At 41.2% G+C, this 27,466-nt stretch overlaps 1 protein-coding gene across 1 annotated transcript in view; it reads left to right on the plus strand.

Annotated features, from left to right (window-relative positions):
- The first annotated feature begins 870 nt into the window (after nucleotides 1–870).
- ccnjl (cyclin J-like) overlaps nucleotides 871–27,466 on the plus strand; it is a 58,909-nt gene continuing 32,313 nt past the window's right edge. The window contains exons 1-2 of the mRNA XM_078411612.1: nucleotides 871–1,131; nucleotides 3,234–3,444. Of these exons, the coding sequence (XP_078267738.1) occupies nucleotides 1,015–1,131; nucleotides 3,234–3,444 (328 nt within the window). The 5' untranslated portion in view covers nucleotides 871–1,014. The remainder of the gene's footprint in view (nucleotides 1,132–3,233; nucleotides 3,445–27,466) is intronic.

Consider the following 27,466-nt stretch of genomic DNA (forward strand, 5'->3'; position numbering starts at 1 on the left):
TCTATTTCCTCTCTCCTTTTCTTTGCAAACTTTAATTTAAAAAATGTTTAAATACTACATTTCCACAGTTAACATTGCGCGCTCTCCCTCGCTCTCCCTCTCTCTCTCTCTCTCTCTCTCTCTCTCTCTCCCCCCCACAGATGCTGCCTAACTTGCTGTTGGACGAATAACTTGCAGGTCCACCATATCTCCGCGGTGAGATGACCACTCTTCTATCCAAGCTGCACCGTTCCAATTCCAACCGCCCCGGTACTAGCAACCTCTTGTCGTCCCGGTCCGCTTTTACCACAGCCCCGCCCCTCCCAGTCCAGCCCCGCCCCTCCCAATCCAGTCCAGTCCCTCCCCTCCCGCCCCGTCTCCCATCTGACCCCGCCCCTCTCACCCCTGGCCACGCCTCTCCCCCGCATTCCCTGCGGCCCCGCCTCATCTGTCGCCCCGCCTCCCTCCTCATGCCCCGCCCCGCCTCCCTCCTCATGCCCCGCCCCTTTCGCCCTAGGCTCTGTCTCCGGCTCTATTCTTCCCCTGACACTGCCCTTGTCACTGGCCCCGCCCCTCGCACCTGGCCCCGCCTCCTCCCCGCCCTCTGACCCCGCCCTGTCTTCCACAGGCCCCGCCCTGTCTTCCACAGGCCCCGCCCTGTCTTCCACAGGCCCCGCCCTGTCTTCCACAGGCCCCGCCCTGTCTTCCACAGGCCCCGCCCTGTCTTCCACAGGCCCCGACCCTCCCCGCCCTCTGTCTCCCACGTGGCTCCGCCCCTCCCGCCCAGCCTTCCCTCCAGCCTTTCCCGGGCCTGGCCCCGCCCCTCTAGCCGGCGCTGGCAGGCGTGCTGTTGACGCATGCGCTGAGTGTGCCTCCGGCGGCCGGCCCGAGCTCCACAGGCTTGCGTTTTGCTGCGAGTTGAGTCCGTCGCTTGGGCTCCTCCGGTATCGGGTGCTCCGTCCGCCAGCCGTGTCACTGGCACCCTTCCTGCCGTTGCTTGTAGGGCGGGGGTCCCTATCGCCCGGCCGCTGCCGGATGCCCGTGCGCTCGGATTCGAAGGGCCTCTTTGTGTGGATGGGAAGGATGGAGCCGGAGGAACAGTGGTGGAAGGGGCAGCTGGCCGGCGACATCCATCAGGCGCTGAGAGTCAAGGTCTGCGCTCTCACCTCGGGCAGGGACACGGGTGGGGGTTGGACCGGGTAGGTAGTTGATGTGCGGCTCGGGGGCTTCGTAGTGGGGTCCGGCCGGCCGGGGCGGCGGAGACCGCCGCTGCTCGGCGGCCCGTTATGATTAAACCGCCTGCACCTCTAGCCCGGCCCGAGCCATTTAACTACCCCTTTTGTTCGGTTCGTCTCTTTGAAAAGTTTCACAACTCGGTTGTTTTCCGGCAGGGCAGGTTACTTGGGCGTTTGTCTTTGTGCGCATGAAGTTGCCGATTGACTCTTTTTAAACTAATTCAAAGCCAGCGTGTGACGAACGTTGTCTGTTTAAAGTTTGAAGTGCCCTCCGGAGGTTCTCCCACCTCTATACTAATGCCAGTTGCTTCAAGTCCTTTTTATTGTGGTCGGTTGATTAGGGCGATTTTTTAAATTGAGTCCTCCTTACATGTATTTAGTGAACGCGTAAATTAATATTTGATCGGTGAGCTTTATTACTGATGGAAATCAATTGCAGGAGCTATTCCTTTGTCATCATTCAAAGTTTGTTTTTTTGGGGGAAAAAAGTGACATTAAATAAGTGATATGTTATGTCCAAAGTATTTCATAATAAAATGTGAATGTAATCATAGTGGGGCTTTTAGATGGGAAAACAAGTGCAAAATTGCGATGTTTTGGCCAACAATTTGATGTCATAATATAGGTTACTGGCTTTTTAAACCAAGAAATTTAATTCTTTCAAGTTCTTAAACTCTTCTTCATTTCTTGTGACTATTGTGCAGAATCCTAAATCTAACGGGAAAAAATGGTGTATGAAACTCCAAGTTAGTTATTAGAACGATATCAATTACTGTCCGTTTCAAGATGAAACATTTTAAAAATCTACATTCTTCCAAATGGATAGTGAACTGTAGAAGTAAAGCCATGTTTGTCTTATTGAATATTGAAATAATGCCATTTGTTATATTAATGACTACCCCCCCAAACCCACCTATGTTTATTTGTGATGTGTCTCAGAAACCTGTATTGTGGCATTTTCTAATGCTAAAAGTATAAACAGATGTTTCAAACCAAAGAATTATTTCAAAACTACAAAGTTAAATCTATCCAAATATCCACTAAATTTTAGCTTGCTCTTTGGGGACCTGTGTTTTGGACAATATGGACATTTCTGAAACCAAACTAATTTACTAATTTCTGGACAGGACTTCACATTTAATTTGTGAAATTACCAATTTAGTAAAACTTTGACACTTTAAACCTTTGAATTAGTGCCTTTTCAAATTTACCAACTTAAGCTGTTGATTTAAAAACAATCGGTTGGATACAGTTAACATCGCAGAAGCTGCCTCCACTTTTGATGTATAATTCAGTGAAAACATTTGATTTTCAAATCTGAATTTTCTTGAGTGGGAAATGTCATTTTACTGGGTATTTTTAAGATTCCAATTTGATATTCAAACATAAACTGGGAAAAGTAAACTCGGTGTGGCTGTTAAAACAAATATGTTTGGCTCCTTTTATCTCACAAGGAGGTCTAAATGGGTGACAGAAATTAAAGAGATGCTGGAAAAACAATTGGAAAGTGGTCAAATGGCAAGCGTGAATTATTTTTCCTTTTTTTGTTCTGTTGGGCGTGATTGCAACCAATTAGACTGCTGTCTGAAATATGGCTTTTTATTTACCATAATGAGGGTCACCTGTAAGAATCAAAGTTCTGGCTTCACCAAGCTCAGCATGCAGCTGTTCACTCATTGCCAAATGTGCCATTTGACACAGACTCTGAAAAGCCTGGAGCTTAGTGGAGCGTGCCCTGGTACTCTGCTTGGGGGTTTGTGCATTGTTTTTGATATTGAGGTTTTCCTAGCACAGTGACACACCTCCCAATGGCTAGCTGTGCTGTGCAATTTTTTTTTCTTCCTTGTCTAAATCCTATGCTGACAACTGTTCTGTATTTTTTTAAATTGTACGTTGTTGCTAAGCAGCCAGACCTTACTAGCAGGTGGTAAGCGAGAGCTTCTAGGTATTCTTTCTATCAAGACACACACACTTGACGCCGTCTTTTCTTTTCCCTGCTCTTTGGCATTGTGTGTATAGGAACTGAAGCTGCCTGTCTACAAGGCTCATTCACCACAGATTGGCTTGCGCCGCTATTTTGCTGACCTCCTCGCCATCCTGAGCAATCGCTTCCAGTTATGCCCCACAGCTCGTCACCTCGCTGTTTACTTACTAGATCTCTTCATGGACCACTACGATGTTGCAGCAAAGCAACTTTATGTCATTGCCCTTTCTTGTCTCCTTCTAGCTAGTAAGTATGGATTTTTTTAAAATTGGGTTGCGTTAAGTTTAATTCTGAAAATTGTTCCTGGGTTTTATAATTAAATGTCAGACCTGTTATAAAGTTGCAGATGATCTGCATTGCTGATGTAAACAATTGCCATTTTGTATGTTTGCCTTTCTGAATTATAACCAATTTGAATATCACTGCATGACATTCGTGCACTTAGCTCATTTTGAGGGCATTCAAGACAACATTTCTAACTTAATAACGCATCTGGAAAATAATTGAAGATCAATTTGACAGTTTTTGAGTGCAAAATTTTAATATTCAGTCATTAGCTTTTTTGGATGCAATTTAGAAGCATAATCCACTGCTATTCAATTATTTAACAAGTTTTCCGTTGTGTGGTATGACTCTCTAAATACTTCCTTTAGTAATGGCATGGTTTCAGAAGTGGGCATGTTTGATCAATTACCTTTGTCTCTTTAACATATGTTTAAGAGATATTTCAACAGACATTTAAATGGGCACGGCATAGAAGGATATGGCCCTAATGCAGGCAAATGAGACTAATGTAAACGCAAAAATGTCGGCACGAATGTGGTGGACTACAGGTGCACTTTCTGTTCTATATAACTCTTTAAAACAAAATCTTGTTTGATTATAATATACCATTACTATCTAATGCAATATTGCTTTGATTCGTGTAAAATTGTGTAGAATCACTGTCCTGTGCAGCAATTTTTTTGGAAATCTGTCAAAAATGATCTGTCAATGTTCTCATGATTGTTTATTTTGACTGAGAGAATCTTGTTTGCTCATACTGTCTTTTTCCTATTTAATCGCCCCAATCTATCCCACGTGTCTCTCTTAAATGTATTTGATTTACTCTGGGTGTTATTCTTCTACAGCTTTTTGCTGTTTCACTATCCTAAGCACCTGGTCTATATTTATCTGTGAGGATGCATTACCTATCAGGATAGTTGGGCATGGCACCAAATTATTTCCCAACTTTAGTTAATGTCTCTCAAAAAGCGGAGGACTTGGGTCAAGCCTTAGTCCATTTCCTTGCAATGCTTCTGATATAAACTCATCTGTCATTCCAGTTCTTAGCTCAGAATATGAAGGTTGTGGGTTTGAGCCAAGATTCAGTGTTTTAATGTAATCTAACTGACGAAATGCCAGCTTTGCTATCTTTTGAATGAGATAATTCTGCGTCTCTTTGAGTGGACAATGTGTCCCTTCTGACTTCTAAAAACGAGTAGAGGGGTTTATTTAAGCAATTATTTCGAACTAAAATTGTTGAACACAGATTTTTTGATCATTTGTCTCATTATTCAGGTTCCTTGCTGTACGTGCATTGCCCATTGCATTTTTCTCTATATATTGTATTGGCTAATTCACAAAAGTATGTTGGCCACGTAGTACTTTGAAATGGCATGATGACATGAAAAATGTTATTGAAATGCAAGCTATACTGATGGTTCCTAAGCAAAATTAATTAAAGGTCTTCCAAGCTGTGTCTCAACAATTTGTGGACATCCTCAAATTCACTCAAAAGGGATTTGGGCTGCAATCTGCAGAGTAGATTGCAAAGTTTTAAAAAACAATTTCTGTGTTTTTAATCTTTCAGTTTAACAACTTATTTTTCAATGGCCTTCATCCTGTTGAGTTGTAAAGATTTGTTGGATTGAGACTGGTGTCAAAGGGCAGAGAGAACAAGGAAGTACTGTAGAAACAATTTGTTTTTATGAATTTTTGTTTTGATTAAAAATTGCAAGCTGAAGCTGTTAAAATGAGACCTCAAGTAATAGATTTCTTTGAAATAGATAGCATTTAAATATCTTTTATCAGTGGGAAAAGGGCCAAAAATGCTATGTATTTTGACTCTAATTATATTTTATAATCAGATTTTAAATTGGAAAGTGTTTCTTCAGAAGAAAGATCTTTGGAGAATAATTTAGCAGAAGCATACTAAATCAGAATTAATTCTTTGCCTTCTGTGTTGCAAGTATGGTGGAAAAAATCGAGGTAATGTCAAAACGTGTCTTTGCCCATGTGTTCTAGAAATCTTTTGCTGCCATGAAATCTTGGAAGCACTCTCTTTAGGGTGCAATTTGAGTAGGCCACGTTGACTTTCTCATTCTAACAAGTTTAATGTATTGAAATATTTTTTTAACAGTAATGAACTTTCAAATCTTGCTGTACCAATTCTTGCGAAGAGCATTATGTCCTCTCCAGCAACTTATAACATGGGTTGCCTGAGGAGTCATGCATGCTTAAAGCAATGTGTGGATAAGGGCATTCCCTCTCCACAGTTCTGTTCAAAGCCGAGGGAGGAAGATAGTGAAATTATAATTCTTAGATAATCCTGACAGGAATTCAGAAGTAAAGGAATTGTAATTTTTCAGCTTAACAACCCTGCCAACCTTGTGAAACTTGAAATGGCAACGCATTGCTCATGCTGTTGCCTGCCCACATCTGGACCGACACCTACACATTTAATTAACATTGGAACAGCAGTCAGCCATTCAACCCATATGAACCTGTTTTGTCATTCATTTAGACCAAGGTTAATCAGTGCTTCAAAGTCATTTATCTATGTAATCCATCATGCTGTTGACAGAGAAGGCTCATGAACCACCCTCTATATAAAAAAAGGTCTACTAAGTGGAATCTCTCGTCATTTTATCACCTCAATTAGATTATCCCTGAGCCATTTAAATTTAAAGAAATAGAAAGCAACTTTTGTGACCTGATTTTGGTTTGCCACTGCTTCTATTATTTGGATTACATAACACGGTACATTCTCCAAGGACACTGCATTCCCTCCAAAATGCAGATTTAACAACTATACTTTTGACTTTCCCATTCTGATCCCCCCCACCCCAGCCATTCACCAAATATTTGAGACATTATTTATAAACAGGAAAATCAGAGACAATAAATATGACCTGTTTTATAAGTCACTGTTCAATCAGCACAAGTTTGAGATTGTAAAATATGCTTTTAACCAGAATTCTTCATTCATTGCCTTTCATGGTTGTAGTACTGAGATCAATGTTAAAGATTTTGTTTTCTCAAGTTTTGCAATTTTTGCTCCTGAAGTCAGTGACTTGTATTGCACCATGGTCTTACCAATCCTATGTATACAGTGCCTCAAGAAGTGAAATTGGGTACTCATAATTTGACTATAGAGAACATCATAGCTGACTTGGATGTTGTTCAATCTCAGATTTAAGTTCCAGCAGAGCTCATTAGATGGTGAAGATAGACACAAAATGCTGGAGCAACTCAGTGGGACAGGCAGCATCTCTGGATAGAAGGAACAGGTGACATTTCAGGTTGAGACCCGAAACCTCACCCATTCCTTCTATCCAGAAATTCTGCCTGTCCCGCTGAGTTACTCCAGCATTTTGCGTCTATCTTTGGTGTAAACCAGCATCTGCAGTTCCTTCGTCTCATTAGATAGTGAATTGAAGTAGAAACTCTTGCTCAGACGTGTGTCATCTCTTAGAAGGATTTTAAAAGTCCACTCTCATAGAGAAATATAAAAGGTCCCATGCATTATTTTGAAGAACATGCAGTGCATAAGAACTCTTGTCCTCGCCAATACTTATCTCTTAATCATCACACAACACAGAACAGTGGGGTCTTCGGGTCAACATTGGGCAACTGCGTGCTTTCAATGTACCGACAGTTCAAGAATAAAAATACGTAGGTCAGATAATCTAAATGGAGTATGTGTAGGAAAGAACTGCAGATACTAGCTTAAATCAAAAGTAGACACAAAATGCTGGAGTAACTCAGCGGGACAGGCAGCATCTCTGGAGAGAAGGAATGGGTGATGGTTCAGGTCGAGACACTTCCTCAGACTGAATCGAAATGGAGTGATGGAACAAACAGATATGTAAGAACAATTACAAAATTATTAAAAGTGGGAATGCACATTAATAGGAACTTGCAAAATATGCAAATTTGCGAGCTTGATCCATATTTCTTCCTGATTCCCTTTTCAGGAAGTATCTGGACAAATATTTCTATAACACCAATAAAAAACGCTCAAGTTATTTCATTGCTGTTTTAGGAGACATTGGCTGCTGCATTTAGTACATTGCATTAGCAATTATAATTTGTGTAAGAAAATAACTGCAGATGCTGGTACAAATCGAAGGTATTTATTTCACAAAATGCTGGAGTAACTCAGCAGGTCAGGCAGCATCTCAGGAGAGAAGGAATGGGTGATGTTTCGGGTCGAGACTTGTACAAGAATTATACTTAAATTCATTGGCTTTAAAATTCTTTGAGGCATCCTGAGATTGTATCAGGTATTAAATAAATGGAAGCATAGAATGGAATAAGCTTTTTTTAAATTGTTCTTCAGCTGCTAACCAACATATTAAAAAGAATCTCTCAGCAAATAGCAATAAAGGATTACAGTGCATTCAGAAAGTATCCAGACCCCTTCTCTTTTTCCACATTTTGTTATGTTACAGCCTTATTTTAAAATGGATTAAATTCATTTTTTTATCATCAATCTACACACAATACCCCAGAATGAAGAGCACTGGTGAGATTACTAATCACAAAGGGACTGGCAGGCCAAGGAAGACCTCCACAGTTGATGACAGAAGCATTCAATCTTTAATAAAGAAAAATCCCCAAACACCTGTCCGACAGATCAGAAACACTCTTCAGGAGTCAAGTGTGGATTTGTCAATGACCACTGTCCACAGAAGACTTCATGAACAGAAATACAGAGGCTACACTGCAAGACGCAAACCACTGGTTAGCCGTAAAAATAGGATGGCCAGGTTACAGTTTGCCAAGAAGTACTTAAAAGAGCAACCACAGTTCTGGAAAAAGGTCGTGGACAGATGAGACGAAGATTAACTTATATCAGAGTGATGACAAGAGCAAAGTATGGAGGAGAGCAGGAACTGCCCATGATCCAAAGCATACCATCTCATCTGTGAAACACGGTGGTGGGGGTGTTATGGCCTGGTCGTGTATGGCTGCTGAAGGTTCTGGCTCACTTATCTTCATTGATGATACAACTGCTGATGGTATTAGCATAATGAATTCTGAAGTGTATAGACACATCCTATGTGCTCAAGTTCAAATAAATGCCTCAAAACTCATTGGCTGGCAGTTCATTCTACAGCAAGATAATGATCACACACATACAGCTGAAGCAACAAAGGAGTTTTTCAAAGCTAAAAAATGGTCAATTCTTGAGTGGCCAAGTCAGTCACCCGATCTGAACCCAATTGAGTATGCCTTTTATATGCTGAAGAGAAAACTGAAGGGGACTAGCCCTCAAAACAAGCATGAGCTAAAGATGGCTGCAATACAGGCCTGGCAAAGCATCACCAGAGAAGACACCCAGCAACTGGTGATGTCGATGAATCGCAGACTTCAAGCAGTCATTGCATGCAAAGGATATGCAACAAAATATTAAACAAGACTACTTTCATTTACATGACATTGCTGTGTCCCAAACATTGTGGTGCCCTGAAATGGGGGGACTGTGTATAAACACTGCTGTAATTTCTACATGGTGAAACCAAAATATATAAAATTGGCCTTTATTAAAATCTGACAATGTGTACTTTAACCACGTGAGGTTTTTTTCTATTACAAATCTCAAATTGTGGAGAAAAGAGGCAAATAAATAAATGATGGGTCTTTGTCCCAAACATTATGGAGTGCACTGTAACTCTCTTTTGAATGCATCCAGTGAATCAGGCTCCACTGCCTTCTGAGGCAGAGAATTCCACAAATTCACAACTCTGTGTGAAAAGGTTTTCCTCATCTCGGTTCTAAATGGCCTACCCCTTATTCTTAAACAGGCCCCTGGTTCTGGACTCCCCCAACATCGACAACGTTTCCTGCGTCTAGCATGTCCAATCCCTTAATAATTTTATATGTTTCTATTAGATCACCATCATCCATCTAAATTTCAGTGAATACAAGCGCAATCGATCCATTCTTTGATCATATGACATCTTTGGAATTAAGCAAAAACGCCCTGAAAAAAGGCCCACACAGTCACAGGGAGAACATGGAAACTTCGTATGGTACCCAAAAGCAGGGTTGAACCCAGACCACTGGCGTCTTTGGTCGGAAACAAGAACACCCAGAAAAGAAGACACAAGGTGTTGGAGTAATTCAGCTGGCTATGTAGCACCTCTGGAAAATATGGATAGGTGATAATTTGGGACCCTTCAGACTTCAAACACCCAGGGAAAGTCCACACAGCCACAGGGAGAACATGCAAACACCATATAACATCCGAGAGCAGGATTGCACTGAGATCTATGATGCCATGAGGTAGCAACTCTACTAGTTGCACCACTGTGCCATGCAGAGATTGCACCTGGAATCTTCAAGCCTGTAGCTTTGTAAGACAGAAATTGAACAGAGCATTGGAGAAACTGTATGAGCTTGGCCAACATTGTTCTCTCAACCAAATAACCAACTTAATTTAAAAGTTTATTGCAAGATGCAGGCTGTTAGGGCAACTAGTCTGCTGCATTTCTTTGTGCTATTAATAACACAATTTAGTCCTTATGGAATGACTGAGCATCTGTCATCCCCACCTTCCTGTATGCTTTGAAGTCATGGTCAAACTTACAACAGACTCCTTAAATTATCAGAAAAATAACACCAATGTTGCCTCGGTGGAATTCTCCATATTAATTGGCGGTATGTGCAAACCAATGTCACTATTTGCTCCAATGCCAACATTCCCAGTATCAATATAATTCTCATGTGTGACACCAGACTACCAAAACAAGTACTTATTCCAAACGCCACTGTGCAAAGATGGAGACAACAGTCCAAAGCTATTCTCAGTTTCCTCAAAAAAGATGTAGACTTTAATGGAATTGGGTCACCCTCAAATCTTGTGTACTGCCTGGGGAGCAGAAGATAACTCATAATTGTATTTCAACACAGTTCAGTCCTTTAGAGAATTTCTTAGATTCTGACTATGGGTGCTGTCTGTTTGGAGTTTATATGTTTTCCCTGTGACCACGTGGGTTTTCTCCGGGAGCTCTGGTTTCTCCCACATTCCAAAGACATGCAGGTTTGTTGGTTAAATGGCTTTGAGAAAAATTGTAAGTTGTCCCTAGTGTGTAGGATACTGCTAGTCTACGGGGATCGTGGGTCAGCTCAGACTCAGTTGGCCAAAGGGCTGTTTCTGTGCTGTATCTCTAAACTAAACTCAGTGGGTCAGGCAGTATCTCTGGAGAAAAGGGAAGGGTGAAGTTTCTTCTGAAGAAGGGTCCTGACCCAAAACACCCAGCCACCCAAAAGCTCCTCGTATTTCGCTTGAACCGCTTACAATCCAGCGGTATGAAATTGATTTCTCTAATTTCAAGTACTCCTTGCATTCCTTCTCTCCATCCCTTCCCTGCCCTAGTAGTTCTGCTAAATTCACTGTTCACATCCCTTCGTTATCACTTCTTCCACAGCCAACAATGGACCATTGTGGGCTCTGCCTTTCCTGAATCATCGGTGCTGGCTCTGATTTGTTCTGTACCTTTTCATACCTCTAGTTTCCCACTCCCCAGACTCTGTCTGAGGAAGGGTCTCAAACTGAGATGTCATCTATTTTTCTCCAGATTTGCTGACTGATCTGCTGAGTTGCTGCAGCATTTTGTCTATCCAGATTGTAATTGTTAGCATGCCTTTCCGCACTGGTTTTGGAGTGGAGGGATAGATGGTATCATAGCTGAGCCTCGTCTTTGTTGATCACTTTTGCATTTTTTCAAGAAATGATTGATGGGTAGTCTTTTCCTGTTCTGAGAGCACTGGGACAAATGCTATGCATGGAATTGTCTAACTCAGCACAGAACAAAATCTGGGATTGAGGTCGGGGTTGGAGGGGCACCAGCTATGGTGCAAGGGCATGTTGTAGAAAATTTTGAGGCAGTCATAATTTGTATTTAAATTTTATAATCTCTGTAAAAGTAGTGTACAACCTGATCAGTTATGAATAACAGGCTTCACTTTGCTTCTTTGAGGTGAGGAATGGTTGATGAAGTTTAATAGAGAAAATGTGAGGTGTTACGTTTTGAGAAGTCTATAACAAATGCAGGACCGAAGCACTGAATAGTAGGGCTCTGGGGAGAAGTTGTAGAGAAGTGGGATTGAGGAGTGCAGCTACATAATTCCTTGAAAGGGGCGTCACAGGTGGATAGGGTGATTAAAAAGGCTTTCGGCACCATGGCCTTCATAAGTAAGTATTGAGTACAGAAGTTGGGAGGTCATGTTCCAGTTATTTAAGGCATTGGTGAGGACACATTTAGAATGCTGTGTTCAGTTTTGGTCACCATGTTATAAGAAAGATGTTGTCTAACTGGAAAGGGTGCAGGGAAGATTTGAGGATGGTGCCAGGATTTCAGGAGATAAGGAAAGGTTGAGCAGGCTAAAACCTTATTCCTTGGAACGCAGGAGAATGAGGAGTGATCTTATTGGTGTACAGAATCATGAGAGGAAAAGATCGGGGAAATGCAAGTCTTTTGACCAGACTGGGAATTGAGAACCAGAGGACATAGGTTTAAGATGAGGGAAAGATTTAAGAGGAGCCTGAGGGGTAACTTTTTTTACACAAAGGGTGTTGGGTGTATGGAACGAGCAGTAGATGGTTAAGGCAGGTACTATTGCAATGTTTAAGAAACATTTAGACAGGTACATGGATAGGTTGGGTTTAGATGGATATGGGCTAAATGCAGGCAAGTGGGAGCAGTGCAGATGGGGCATGTTGGTTGGCATGGCAAGTTGGGCCAAAGGGCCTGTTTCCACGCTGATATGACTTATCAGATAAAGACCATCGGAAAAAAAGAATAATCTTCCTTGCAAACTCATCCTTTTCTCTCCTTCATGGAAAATTATTACATTTGGAATGAGAAAATATCATTGTCGTTCAACTACATCTATACATGTCTTGTGAACTGTAAAGTTGATGTCTTGACTGAAGATTAGAAACGAAATGAATATTCTGTAGAACTGAGCACATTTGGCTGAATTGAACATCTGTGAACAGTTTGATTGCGTGAAAGGTCAGACCTATTTGAAGTGAGAGGCTCCAATTTGTTCCAGCCTCCACTTGACTATGTTCCTGGAGCTAGGTGTGAACAGTAGTGACCTGGTGTGAAACTGGCTCCATTCATTATCCATGCTTTTTGATTGGATTATAATACCACAATCTGCAATTTACTCCCTTTGTGGGAGCCATGAGTCATTTAAAAAAATACTCAAACTGTCAAGTATAATGGTGACTGGTTGTTTAAAATGTATAAAAGTGACTGCTTGCCTGAATATTAAAAAAATGTGAATTGGATCTTAACTATCGGATTGTAGCAGTTGCAAAAGTATATTAACAGTTGATCGAGATTAGCACATGTTTATGAAGGTGTCTGCAAGTTGATAATCCTAATGTTCACTAAAATTATTCATTTTTCTGGTAGATTCAGCGAGAGGACAAGCTTATTGTTGAACTTTGCTCAAAGCATGCCTCTAGGTAGTAGATGTAATCTGTTAAATTTAATTGTTGTGACCTGTTTAGCAAGTATTTTTGAAGAAGAATGGACAAGGATATCTGATAAATGATCAGTGAAATGTAATAGTGGGGAGCATTAGATGAACTTTAACGCTACATCTATGACCAGAATAATAATGGCTGCCTGCGAACGAACGCATTACAGACAGGAGATTATGGGAGAAATACTAAATTAGAAGGGGGATTTGACAGGACTGTGAAAGGTAAACTGCGGCATTAACATTTTGCTTAATACACTGTATTTTGTGCAGGGATGATGCTGATAGGTGGTAGAAGCACCTGAACTCCAAGGACAAAGTGACATGTATAAAGAGTCCACATACTATATTTATAATTTTTTTTAGTTGTAAATTCTATTTTGTACTGTTTGTGTTGGCCTAGGTTGGTAGCTGACGAGCACAATTGTACTGAATTTATACTGAACTTGGAATTCTGAACAGAATAATTAGTTTTATGTATTGAGTGTATGTAATGTATTTTGTGAAATTTGGCTATAATGTGCATATATATAATATATTATATATTAATATATATATTAATAATGTGTATATATAATGTATATAATATAAAGGTATTGTGACAAATTATTTTAAGAGATGTGCACAAACAATCTGTCTAATAGGACAAGTGGGAAGAAGTGTTAATACCAATAGGAAAAATTAGGGTGATGAGAGGTTAGAGTATCTTGGTGGGAGTTGGAGCTTGAAGGGATTGTATCTTAATTTGGCAATTGATAATGGGCATGTAAAAACCACGAGAAAACTGGCAAGGTACTGAATATAGTTGTTGATTCACTGTAAATGAGTGGCTTTGACATTGTTAATTTTGAATCTAAATATGACGTAGGGAGGTGGCAGAGAATGCAACCCTCATTGAAGGCCAATTATGATTTTCTTTTTTTAACTATAATTGAAGACTCCAGCCGAATGAAACCTTTCTGATGAGTTGAATGGAGAGAATACAAAAAGTGGGAGGAAGGAGAAAAGAGAACGTGATATAGTCAAGTTTTCATGGTGGAGAGGGAGCAATAAGTTGAGAGGAAAATGATGGCAAAATGGGATGGGAGGGGAAGAGATAGCAGAGTGGGGAAAAAAGAATGGGAAAATGAATTTATAAATGCATGTTTAAAAACAAATCCTTTGTTTTGTTTGGAATTAATGTTTGGTCTACAGGCTAACAAGAGAAACAAAAAAAATCAGTGTGATGTATGGAAAGTGGAAATACTTGGAATGAATCTCGAGGATAGAGCATTACTATTAATTGTGCACTTGGGCTGAAAACTTGTCTTTCGGGGCACCTGCTGTATGTTCCCGTTATTGAAACAAGATAAAGGTTTCCACAGCAGCCTAATCCTGTAATTCAATTGGGTACTTGCCTTGCTCATTTATAGTGTTAAACTGAGCCAAGTCCGTGGTCCCTGCATGCTTCAAAAGATCCATCATTGTACCGGTGCCAAAGAATGCCTCTCCAGCGTGTTTAAATGACTACCGACCGGTGGCTCTCACCTCGGTTGTCATGAAATGCTTTGAGAGGCTAGTCAAGAAGCACATCTGCGCCCTCCTTCCTCGCAACATGGACCCACTACAGTTCGCATACCGTCCGAACAGGTCCACGGATGATGCGGTCTCCCAGGTTCTACACACCGCTCTCTCTCATCTGGACAGCCAGGGGGGCTATGTGAGGATGCTGTTCATTGACTTTAGTTCAGCATTCAACACAATAGTCGCCAGCAGACTGGTTGAGAAGCTGCTGGAACTGGGGCTTAGCACCCCTCTGTGTGCCTGGGTCCTGGACTTTCTCACCGCCAGGCCCAAGTGGTCAGGATGGGGGAACACACATCTAGCTTCCTCACCCTGAACATAGGATCCCCCCAGGGCTGCGTCCTTAGCCCCCTACTGTACTCCCTGTACACACATGACTGTGGGGCCAGGTTCAGCTCAAACTCCATCATCAAGTTTGCTGATGACACTGTGGTGGTGGGCCGGATCTCCAACAACGGTGAGAAGGCCTACCGGGAGGAGGTGGCTGATCTGGCACTCTGGTGTCAGGACAATAGCCTCCTCTTGAATGTCACTAAAACGAAGGAGCTGATTGTGGACTTCAGAAGGGCTAAACATCCAAGGACGTACACGCCACTGGAGATAAATGGGTGTACTGTGGATAGGGTGAGCAGTTTTAAATACTTGGGAGTCCGCATCGCAGAGGATCTGATGTGGGCAACGCACATTGCCGCACTGGTGGGTAAGACAAAGCAGCGCCTTTACCACCTTAGACAACTGAGGAAATTCAGAGTGTCTCTGAGGATCCTTCATTGCTTCTACTCTGGGGCTGTAGAGAGCATCCTGTCCGGCAACATTACAGTCTGGTTTGGGAACAGCTCTGCCCAGGACAGGATGGCCCTGCAGAGAGTAGTGCGTTCGGCAGAACGCACCATGGGAACTACACTCATCCCCCTACAGGACCAATACATCAGGAGGTGCAGATCCAGAGCAAGCAAGATCATGAGGGACCCCTGCCACCCCAGTAATGGACTTCCAGATGCTACGATCAGGCAAACGCCTCCGCTGTCACGCTGTGAAAACGGAGAGGATGAGACGGAGTTTCTTCCCACAGGCCATCAGGACTGTCAACTTTTATAACCCCAGAGACTAAATTTTTGTCTACACTATAGTAACTTATTAACTTTATTTATATGCTGTAACTGTAATTCTTTTTTGTGCACAATCCGCAGGCATTGCCACTTTCATTTCACTGCACATCGTGTATGTGTATGTGACAAATAAACTTGACTTGACTTGACTTGAGCCGGAGAATTTGTGTAGCTCAGGAACTGAAAAATGGGGAATACTGCATCTGGAAAAGCAGGAAGTAGTTGTCTGATAAAATGCCCTTGATCAAATCAGTGACATTTCCTACATTTTCTCAAGTAAAATCCCAAAGTGTTAGAGAAAGAATGGTTCATTAATGTTACTGAGAGTTCTAATTTCAGGTAAGTAAATCTGTCTTGCATTTGACCTGCTGATAAATTCCAAATCTATTTTTTTTCGTTCTTGTTTTATATTTTTCGTGTATACTATTAATTGTGCTTATTAAAAACATGACCACATTTACTTCAAGTGACCAGAGCCTTCTGATGTTTACTCATTACATTAAATGAACTATCAAAGTTTTCAAATACTCTGGAAAAATTATAGCTTGTGGTTTTCCTTAAACAGAGGTCAATGAAGCTTTTTTTTCTGATCCACTTCTGGATAAATTATCTAAAAATCCCATGCTAATTATAAATCTAACTCTAGAGCAATGTTTTCAAATGGGGTGACAGGGAGGAAAGTGACAAATTTGTCATAATTGCACCACTTCTATCTTTGCAATGTTCCACCTCTCCAGAAGGATTTGACAAACTCCCTCTTCACTACAACCTAATTTTAGGCTTGAGCTTTTCATAAATCTTAAGGAAATTTATTTTAGCAAATAGACACTGAAAGCAGTGTCAAAATACAACAAGTTATAATGTCTTGGCTTTGACATGGCTGTTCTTGATCCGTGATCTGTTCAGAAAAGGTGGTCTAGATTGTCTGACAAGCATAAATAGCCTCCTTTATCCTTGAGCAGTCCTACCTTCTCCATGGTTACCTTCATTTTTAATGTACACTAGATCAAGTGGACCCGTTGGGTCCAAACCTCTCCTGCTTTGGTGCAGCACCCCCTCCTTCCCTTCCCCCATCCCCCGACCCACTCCCCTTCACCCCTCCCCCTCCCTACCCCCTTCACCCCTCTCTCCTCCCTCCCTACCCCCTTCACCCCTCCCTCCCCCTCACTCCCATCCCCTTCACTCTTCCCCCCTCCCACCCCCCTCCTCCTGCTCCACCCCTCCCCTCGGCCCAACCATGGAGCCATTCCCAGGCAGGGAATGTCCCCGTGGCCGTGTGCCAGCAAGGGGGGAGAGGGGAAAAGCAGTGATGTCGGCCCCGTTTCTCCTGCGGAGCCGAAGCGTCTTTCCTTCCTTTAAAAAAAGGGAAGTACAGAGAATCTAGAAAATTATAGGCTGGTGAACCTCGTGTCAGTGGTAGGGAAACTATTGGAGAGGATTCATTGGGTTAGGATTATCTCTTATTTAGAAGTGTATGAGTTAATTACGGATAGTTAGCATGGCTTTGTCTGCAGGAAGTCATGTCTGACAAAATTGATTGAGTTTTTTGAAGAGGTGGCAAAGGTGGACAATGAGGGTAGGGCAGTGAGTATTGTCTACATAGATTTTAGCAAGGCATTTGATATAGTCACTCATGGTGACTCCAGAATATTCAGATGCATGGAATCCATGTTAACTTGGTCGTTTGGATTCAGAAATGGCTTATTTAGAGAAGAAAGTGTTGTGTTATAAGAATATTATTCGGGCTGGAGTTCTGTGACCAATGAAGTTTGATTAAATGATACAAGGTAGAAACAGGCATCTCGACACATTGAGTCCACGCCGACTCACTAGTTCTGTTATGCAACTTTCCTATCCACTCCCTACACATTAGATAGACACAAAAAGCTGGAGTAACTCAGCAAGGGTCGCGACCCGAAACACCACACATTCCTTCTCTGCTGCTTGTCCCGCTGAGTTACTCCAGCTTTTTGCGTATATCTTCTGTTTAAACCAGCATCTGCACTTCCTTACACACCCTACACACCAGAGTCAGACAGCACTGAAACAGACCCTTCAGACCACTATCATGCCAAATTCAGGCCAACGAAAAGCAAGATCTCATGCCTTAATGATTACTGTCCAGTGGCCTTGATATCCACCATCATGAAGTGCTTCAAGAGGCTGGTTAAGGCACACATGAACCCCAGCCTACCATGCTGCCTTGATCCACTGCAGTTTACCTACTGCCACAACAGGTTCATGGCTAATGCCATCTCCTGGCCTAATAATCATCCCTGAAACAGCCAGACAATAAAGACACCTGCGACAGACTTATTCATCGACTGTAACTGCTTTCAACACCATTATCCCAACCAAACGTATCTCCCAAATCTGGAACATCGAGCCAGCACTCCCTTCTGCAATTGGATCCTCGACTTCCTGACCAACAGACCACAATCTGGTAAAAAGACACTGCATATGCATTCACTCTATATCCCCTTCATGATTTTATGCGCCTCTAAGCTGCCTGCGTAAATCTTTGTAAACCTTCTCTGCATTCTTTTCATTTTAATGGCATGCTCCCAACAGCAGTGAGATCAAAACTGTACACCATTCTCCAAATGTGGCCTCACCAGCGTCTTGTACAACTGTAACATAACATCCCAGCTACTTTACTCAATACCGCGAGTACACCAAAGACCACCTTTACCACCCTATGACACCACTTTTGTGAACTGTGTACCTGTACTTCTAGATCCCTCTGCTCTACAACGCTCCCAGGGGTCTACCATTGTATGTGAAGGTCAGTTTGACCTGCCAAAATGCAATACCTTACAATTATCTGCATTAAAGTCATTTACCATTCTTTAGCCTCCATCTCTTCCCACCCCCCACTTTCCTGGAGTGAACCAATTATTGCCCTTTAAATGTCAGCGTGTTTTTACCCAATTCGATGAGGACAGCTCTCAGTTGTTTAACATAAATCGTAACACAAATTTCTAATTTACTACAAACTGAAGAATGCTGAATGTTACAATAAGCTATGATTCAGCCCTTTAGAAATTGTGAATTTCTATCAAAATCATTGCTGAAAACCCTTGCCTTGCTGAATTACCTAAGAATTGCTCTTTTTAATGAATTGTATGCAGAATAATATCCCAATACATAATGTCCTATAGTCTAAATTTCTTGGGGATAATGGATAAACTAGAAAAGACTATACCATTTGTCACAGTGATCACTTTCAAATATGGTGACATTGGCTGTGTAAATTGTTTGTTGGGCTACTTTTAGACAAGTGTATGCAGTTCTGGTGACCAGGTTATAGAAAGAATGTGGTGGCTATTCGGAGGGTGCAGAATAGATTCACCAGGATGTTGAACACAAGAAACCAGATGCTAGGTTTTCCCTATTCCGCATCATTTTCATGTATATCCCTTTCTCTGGTTTCACATTTTATTCTTCTTATCTCAGTCTTTTGTTATCTTCTCATCTTTGATTTTTGTCCACCCATCTTCCAATCAAACTCCCCCACCCCCCTCACTTGTATCCAGCTATCACTTGCCTGGCTTTGTCCAGCTCCCACCTTTCTTCCTGTTTTTTCCAAGCTATTATAATCACTCTGAACAAGGGTCCCAACCTGGAAAGTTGTCTCTTCAGGTCCTCCAGAGATGCTGCCTGACCTGTTGACTTACTCCAGCAGGTCAGGCAACATCTCTGGAGGACCAGAATAGACTTTTTTCACCAGCATGTGGCCTGCTTAGCAGTGCATTAGCTATAAGGAAAAGCAGACAAACCTAGATTGTTTTCTGTGGGTGCCAGAGGTTGAGGGGCAATCTGATAGAAATATATAAAATTGAGGCGCATAGAAGGGGTAGACGTGAATCTTTTTTTGTCAAATACCACAGGGCATAGATTTAAGGGGTAAAATAAGTTTAAAGGACATTTAGGAAACAAGTTAATTTTACACCGTGGTAGGTGGCTTCAATGTGCTGGCAGGGGAGGTGGTAGACGATGATATGGTGAAAACATTTAACAGCCTTATAGACACTTTGCTTGAACAGGCAGGAAATAGAGGGATGCGGACCATGTTTAGTCAAATGAGATTAATTTAATTTGGAATAATAGAGCAGATATGGTGGGCCAAATGGTCTGTTCCTGTGCTATTTTTCTACGTTTTTGTTTCTCTGACTGGCTTGGCCTCAACTGGAGTATTGTGAAGCGAGAATTGTGAAGCGCCTTCCAAAAATTGATCCTGTCCCAACTTTCCAAGGTTTCATGAACAGCAATGCATTGATGACTAGACAATTTAAATTCAAGATGTTGATTGAGAGTAAAATGTTGTCCAGCCCACTAGGAGTAACTCGCTTCCTGTTTCTCTTTGAAGTAGTGAAGCGGGATTTTATTTTTGTCCATTGCATTTAGGTTTTAGTTTCATGTTTCATCGAAAACATTGCACCTCTGATTAGAGCCTATCTTGAACTACTATACTGAGGAAGAGGTGAGGTACATATATTGGGTCATCTGGCACTGCCTTGGAGATCAGCTGATGCATGATGTTATTGGTTAGCAGTATGGAAAGCAGTGAGTTGTGGTAGCATCATCAGCAAGAGAAACACAATCACTGTTCCTATTGCTTTGTTTTGAATAGTTTACTGAACATAAGTATATGCTTTGCACATTTGCTGTACTGCCATAAAAGACCTACACAACATGTGAAAAAGATATATGGCATGCTTGCCTTCAGTGTACAGGGCATTGAGTTTGGGAGTTGGGGCATCGTGCTCCAGCTGTACAAGATGTTGGTGAGACCGCACCTGGAAAATTATGTCTAAAATATTGTGTGCAGTTCTGGTTGCCATTGTTTTAGAAAGGATGTGATTTTAGCTTGAGATGGTGCCCTCAAGATTCGTAGAGATGTTAATGATGTGACATAGAACGAGCTGCCAGAGGAAGTGGTAGAGAGGAGTGCGATTCCATCTTCTAAAAGCTATTTGTTCAGGTACATGGAGAGAAAGGTTTAGAGCGTTATGAGCCAAATGCAGGCAAATGTGGCTAGTTCAGGAAGACAGCTTTGGAATTTACCAGTAATTGTAACTGTACCATGTAATGTGCAAGGGGAAAGTTCTTGTGAGAAAGTTTTGTCTTTTTGATGCATACTTTCATTGTTCATTGTTCATCTCGGTGAGATGATTTATAAACATATTGCACGTTATTAGCAGCCCTGATGACCCTTGGCTTGTATATGAGTATTTTCCAGCAATGTTAATTCATAAAAATCATATACATTCTTTTTTTTTTTTTTCTTATTCTGATGAAGGCTGTAAAACAACATTTTTTGTTCGAGGCTCAATTATAATGTCAATGATAATCCTGGGTGGAACTTATGTTTTGTGATAGTGCAGTTAACTGTGCCAATTTCTCACTTGCCCTCTCTTCTCTCTTCCCCCCTCCCTTCACACAAAGAATGTTTTCTGTTTTATGTTAATTTTGGACCTTGATGCATTATTTTTTTTACCTGCAATAACAAGTAGGTCATTTTCAGATGTAGTGCACATTGTATTTGATTTTGTTTGGGTTTAATTATTTTCATATTACACATCGTTCCTCCCTGCAAGTTAAGTACCTCAGTGCTCTAGACATTGCGAATTTGTGTTTTCTCACTGGCAGTTAAGCCACTTTGAGTTACTGCTGGTTAGTTTGAAACCCTTTCAATGGTTTCTCTGACTAGCAGTACTTAAATGCAGATAGTCAATTACACATAACTTAAACTTAGCTATTGAAATAATGTGATTCTTGAGCTCAACATCTGAATATTGCTGCTTTGCTACAGCAAATTTCCTAAAAGATGTTCAGCAAATTGAATTAAATAAACATGTATGTGAGAAACACAGACATTTGTCTATTTCTGGCCAAAAATCCCATGTAACTAAAAAAAAAAGGGTAGAGGCACATGAGACTGAATGCGTGAATCATGATCAAAAAGCAAACTGCTGGAGGGACTCGGCAGGCAGGCAGCAATTGCAGAGGAAAATGGATAGAACGCATTTTGGATTGTGACACTTCTTCAGACTGATGAAGGGTCCTGACTTCAAACATCATTGGTCCATTTCCCTCCACAGATGCTGTGTGGCCTGCTGAATTTGCCTAGCATTTTTTTTTTTTTTTAAAGGATAACTGGTTGGCTTCCTTCCTTCACATAAAATAATTTCCCAAGTACCTGGATGATGGATTGAGGACTAATTGCATAGTGTACATTGCAACAAGGTTTTAATTAACATCAATATAAATGTAACACTGAAATTGTCCTTGTGCAATTACCTCTGATCTACAGTTTTTTAGAGTTTAACTTGCAGTTTTAATTGTGAATATAAACCATTGGGTATATGTAGACAAGCACTTGCAGTTTCCAACAGGTTTTTAAACATTATTCTGTCACCAGTATTTTGCAAGCTATTTACCACAAAATCTTTATCAGTCTTTCCAATCTTGCATTCATGAACAACTTAATTTTAATGGGTTACATGGTTTGCAGTATGAGGCACATACCCACATTTCATTTGTACCAAGTTTATCGTCTGTTGGCTGGGTAGATGTAAAAAATTGTCCCTAGTGGGTGTAGGATAGTGTTAATGTACGGGGATCACTGGGCGGCACGGACTTGGAGGGCCGAAAAAAAAGGCCTGTTTCCGGCTGTATATATATGATATGATGATATTATAAAGGTATCAACCGTTATCCATGGCTGGTGAAGAAAGATACTATTAAAAGCAGTAATTATGCATCGTCAAATCATATCCACATTGTTTATATTCAGTTTCATTTTAAACAAAGATAAGTACGGGTCTCGATCTGAAACACCACCCATTCCTTTTCTCCAGAATGCTGCCTGACCCGCTGAGTTACTCTAGCTTTTTGTGTCTATCTTTGGTTTTAACAGTCTAGTTTGAGCATAGAGAGCAATGAATTTCCTACCTTCCCTTTCTGAATTTGAATGGTCAATCTTGTAGGGCTTGTTTTTGGATTTTGACAATTTTTGCCTGAAAGACATCTGTACTTTATTGAAGATCAGTGATATAATCCAGAAAAACATTGATTAACAAGCCTTTATTTAAATGCACCTTCAGCAGTATGCCACTAGAAGTTGAGATTTTTCACAATTGATTTAGGTCACCCAAAGGTAGTCATCCAGATAATACTGAAGCTTGCTGTATGCTCTGCCTCAATGAGACATGGAATTAAACTGCTCCTATCTAACAAAACTCCTATAGAAACAACTGATATCTAACCCATGCAACTGTAAAACTGCCTCCAGACACTGAAGAGCATTGTCCCAATCCATAACAGCAAACACGTTATTACAAGTATCTCAAACCAACTTTGAGTATGATAGGTTTCTGTGTTTGTAGCAATGACTGACATAAAGCCTTTTAATGAATTGTTCACCCCTGCAGAGAAGGAAATTGTGCTGATACTTCCTCTTTCCTGCTGACAATAAAATTTATTCTGAGAGACCTGACACTTATTGGGTAAATACTGAAATAAATGCAGATTTTGTGTAGATAACAAAGATTCCAGTGGTTATTCTTAACTGCTAGGTCTAGAATACAAAAACTTAATGGTTGAAATTGGAGTTGATGTACACTGTAACTTTGTCTCATTGGTTCATTGATTGTTTTCTGAAAGAAGTGAATAGATATATTTTTTCTTGCAAATCTCAATATAAATGGCTGAAATTAAAACAGTAATGAATGATGCAGTGCTAACCAGCGAGCATTTGTGTCAAGTGGCACATCCAAATTTGGTAATCTGTTTTTAAAAAAAAATCCATAACCACACACGGAATCTGCGGTGTTTAAAATAAAGAGTCCGAGTATGAACTTGCTCACTGAAAATGTGATAATTGAAGCATTCTGTGTGTAATTTAGTGATAGGTATGCTGCTTTGTAACCTAAGAATATAAGCCTTGTGAAAAGCTAGCATTGCAGGAAGAAACCCTGTCATAGAATATCTGAGGCATTTTGTGATATTTTAAATTAACTCTGACGAGCCCCTTAATGAAAGCGATGGCTTATGTCATGTAGGTACTCACTCTCTTATGCCGGCCTTGGCATTCTTTATATTGTGCAGAGTCTGTGCAATGTATGAACCACAAAAAGGATAGTTTTTATATGCATTTCAGAAGGGTAGCTATTAACACTAGTCTTAGTAATGTAATTCTTAAAGACGTAGAGAGAGCGCAGAAACAGACCCTTTGCACCATGTCGATTAACCATCGACCATCCTAATCCTACATTATTCCCATTATTTTATTTTCAACATTCCCATCAACCCTCCCATTTCTTCCACTTACCTTCCCTCTAGGCAGCCAATTAACTACCAACCTGCATATTTGGATGCGATAAGAACCCAAGGGAAACTTGCATGATCACAGAGCAAGTGCAAACTCCACAAAGACAGTACCCGAGGGCAGGATCAAACCTTCTGTGAGGCAGCGACTCTACCAGTTGTGCCACAGAGCCGTCTCATGCCATGCAGCTTTTACCCCATAAAGATGCTATTACTCTGCTTAAACATGGTGTTCAGGGTTCTTAGGCTCGGGCCGCGTGGATGCCGACATCGGGAGCTCCGGCAGCGGCAGCGTGTTCGCCCGCCCCGGATCGCGGGGCTTGGGTCGGCCCGCCGCGGATATTTCACCGTCCGGCGCGGCCTGAAATAGGCCACGGAATTTTCTCTGCTCGGCGGGGGCTTCAATGTCGGGAGCCCCGACCGCCCCGACTTGCAGCGGGGCTTGGGTCGGCCCGTTGCGGACATTTCACCGTCCGGCGCAGCCTGGAACATGGCAACGACAACAGCCTGACCGCAGGAGAAGACGGCAGGGGAAGAGAAAAAGACATTCTGGCCTTCCATCACAGTGAGGAGGGGACTGGAGGAGACTCACTGTGATGGATGTTTCTTTTTGGGGGGTTTTGTGTTGGTTGGGGTTGTGTAATTTGCTTATTTTATTGCTCTTATTGTTGGACTGTGGGTGACGAAATTTCGTCCAAAAAACTTGTTTTTTGGATGACAAATAAAGATATCTTGAATCTTGAATCTTATTATTGTAATGGTATCTCCAAATGATATTTACGGCAGAGTGTATGAAGCCTAAAATAGACCCAGACAGCAAACATGTAAAAACAACGTCTATGTTTATTTTAGTTATGCTGACAATAGACAATAGACAATAGGTGCAGGAGTAGGCCATTCAGCCCTTCGAGCCAGCACCACCATTCAATGCGATCATGGCTGATCACTCTCAATCAGTACCCGGTTCCTGCCTTCTCCCCATACCCCCTCACTCCGCTATCCTTAAGAGCTCTATCCAGCTCTCTCTTGAAAGCATCCAACGAACTGGCCTCCACTGCCTTCTGAGGCAGAGAATTCCACACCTTCACCACTCTCTGACTGAAAAAGTTCTTCCTCATCTCCGTTCTAAATGGCCTACCCCTTATTCTTAAACTGTGGCCCCTTGTTCTGGACTCCCCCAACATTGGGAACATGTTTCCTGCCTCTAATGCGTCCAATCCCCTAATTATCTTATATGTTTCAATAAGATCCCCCCTCATCCTTCTAAATTCCAGTGTATACAATGATAGTGCATGTCCTTATGGCAGATCGTAGTCCAATATTTGTAGGGATTTGTGATAGTGTTCTGTGCGCATCTCTGTTTACATAAAGTACTGGCTATAATCGGAGCTAGGTCGGTGCAATCAGCTGGATGTAATTGTAGATTTTTGCCACTGAGTTGTAATGGGATTGGAGTAAATAGCCAAAAAATCTGTGATTATTTAATACAACACTGCATTGATTGAGGTGCCATTTTTCAGCTGACAGTTTAAATTCTCGTCCCATCTATCCTCTTAGGTGCGTTCAAAGGGACCAAACTGTAAAATTTGAAGAATAGAATGGTTACCTATGTCTTGATACAGTTACTTACTCCTCAACTAACCATAAAATCAGATGACCTGTTTATCATCTATGCTGTTTGAGTTGGTGTTTTTGATATGAAAAATTAAATATTTGTTGATCTGTATAAGGAAGATCCCACTGTTTGAAGAAGTGTAGGGATGTTCTGATGCCTGGATAATCTTTATCCAACAGACAACAAAATGAATTGACAAAATCAAAAAAGACAAACTTGCATCTGAAATAAAAACACTGCTGGAAACAACAGGCAAGGCGCATATATGGATCCACAAACCTGTCTTCAGCAACAGGTCGCTTGTGGAGAGTATCAACAAACTTTCAAGTTTCTGGGCATGCATATCTCTGAAGATTTGTCCTGGAACCAGCACATTGATGCAATTGTAAAGAAAGCCCATCAACACCTCTACTTTCTTTGAAGATTGAGGAGATTCGGTATGTCAACGAGTACTCTCTTGAAATTCTGCAAGTGTACGGTAGAGAGCAATTAAACTGATTGTATCGTGGCCTTTTTTATCTCGAAGATGTGACTTAAGGCTTTGTAGAATGTACTTAAATGTAACATTATTAATGCATTTTAGGAAGATACTCCAGCTTATTCTCTGCATTTACAATTTTGCTCTCTGATCTTAGTAACATGATGTCAGGACAATAACCTCTCCCTTAATGTCGGCAAGACGAAGGAGCTACTTATTGACTTCAGGAAGCGTGGTGGAGTACATGAATCAATGATACCAAAGTGGAAATGGTTGAGAGCTTCAAGTTCCTTTGCATTGGCTGACTGCTACAATCGGTCTCACACAGATATGGTGGCAAAGCTGCTGTCAGCTTGCTCAATTTCCTTAGACTATTTCCTAATTTAAAGCCTACGTTTTCAATAAGCCTTGTAATTTTTAATGCTGATCCCAGCAGTTAGCTCCCTGAAGATAAAATAACAAAATATTAACAAAACATGTAAAACTTTTTACAAAAGAAAAAAAGAGTGTATGATGAGCTGAATAATTTCAGCAAGTCAGTATAAAACTATATGTCAATTGCTTCTGGGCTTTCACTTAGTTTCAAGTGAGTTTATAATTGATAAGAAATTATCGTTAAAAGCCGGTTGGATGTAATTTAATTCCCTTGATAAAACTTGTGTGTGTATCTCTTGATTTTGTCACTTCCTTGTTCTACATTGCTAAATGCATAAATATTCTAGGACCAGAGAGCGGATTGCACAACATCTTGGTGTCAAAGAATTATAAAATTTGAGAAGTTACAAAGAATGGAAACTGGTAGCAATTTAGGACATGGAAAAATAAATCAGAATGGGAGTGGATGGAAAATTAAGTTGATAGGCAACTGGAAGTTTTGAGTCACTCTAGTAGATTGAATGGAAATATTCTTCAAAGCACGCACCCAAAGAGCTAATGATTTATTCCAAGTAGAGACACATCATAGCACAAGCACCAAACACAAAACACTAAATTTCAAGAGCAAATTAACTGCTTTTTCACCTACAAGCAGTGCTAGGGTCTCTGGATGGTGGGAATATTAAAGGTTAAACACAGGTACTACATCTCCTACATGGGAAAGCCTTGTGGGAAGGGGGAGTACTGGGTGAAGACTATTTTCTTTCTCTACGTAGATGTGACTATTTCTTTTTTTTTCTTTCTTGCCGCCTCCTGCCAGTTATTAAAGTAATTGTTACTTTGAAAACTGCGGCCTCCAACCCATCACATTTAGTCCATATATTCTCTCCACCCATCCTATTTCCTCATTTCCATTTTTGGTGAAGAGTTCATGACCCAAAAAATCACTACTACCTCATTGCTGCTTGACTGGCCGAGTGTACCGACCGAGATTTTCTGTAGGTCAGTGAGCAAATGGACACTGAGGAAGCA

Source organism: Rhinoraja longicauda, chromosome 14, assembly GCF_053455715.1.
Source record: "Rhinoraja longicauda isolate Sanriku21f chromosome 14, sRhiLon1.1, whole genome shotgun sequence".
Lineage (NCBI taxonomy): Eukaryota > Metazoa > Chordata > Chondrichthyes > Rajiformes > Arhynchobatidae > Rhinoraja > Rhinoraja longicauda.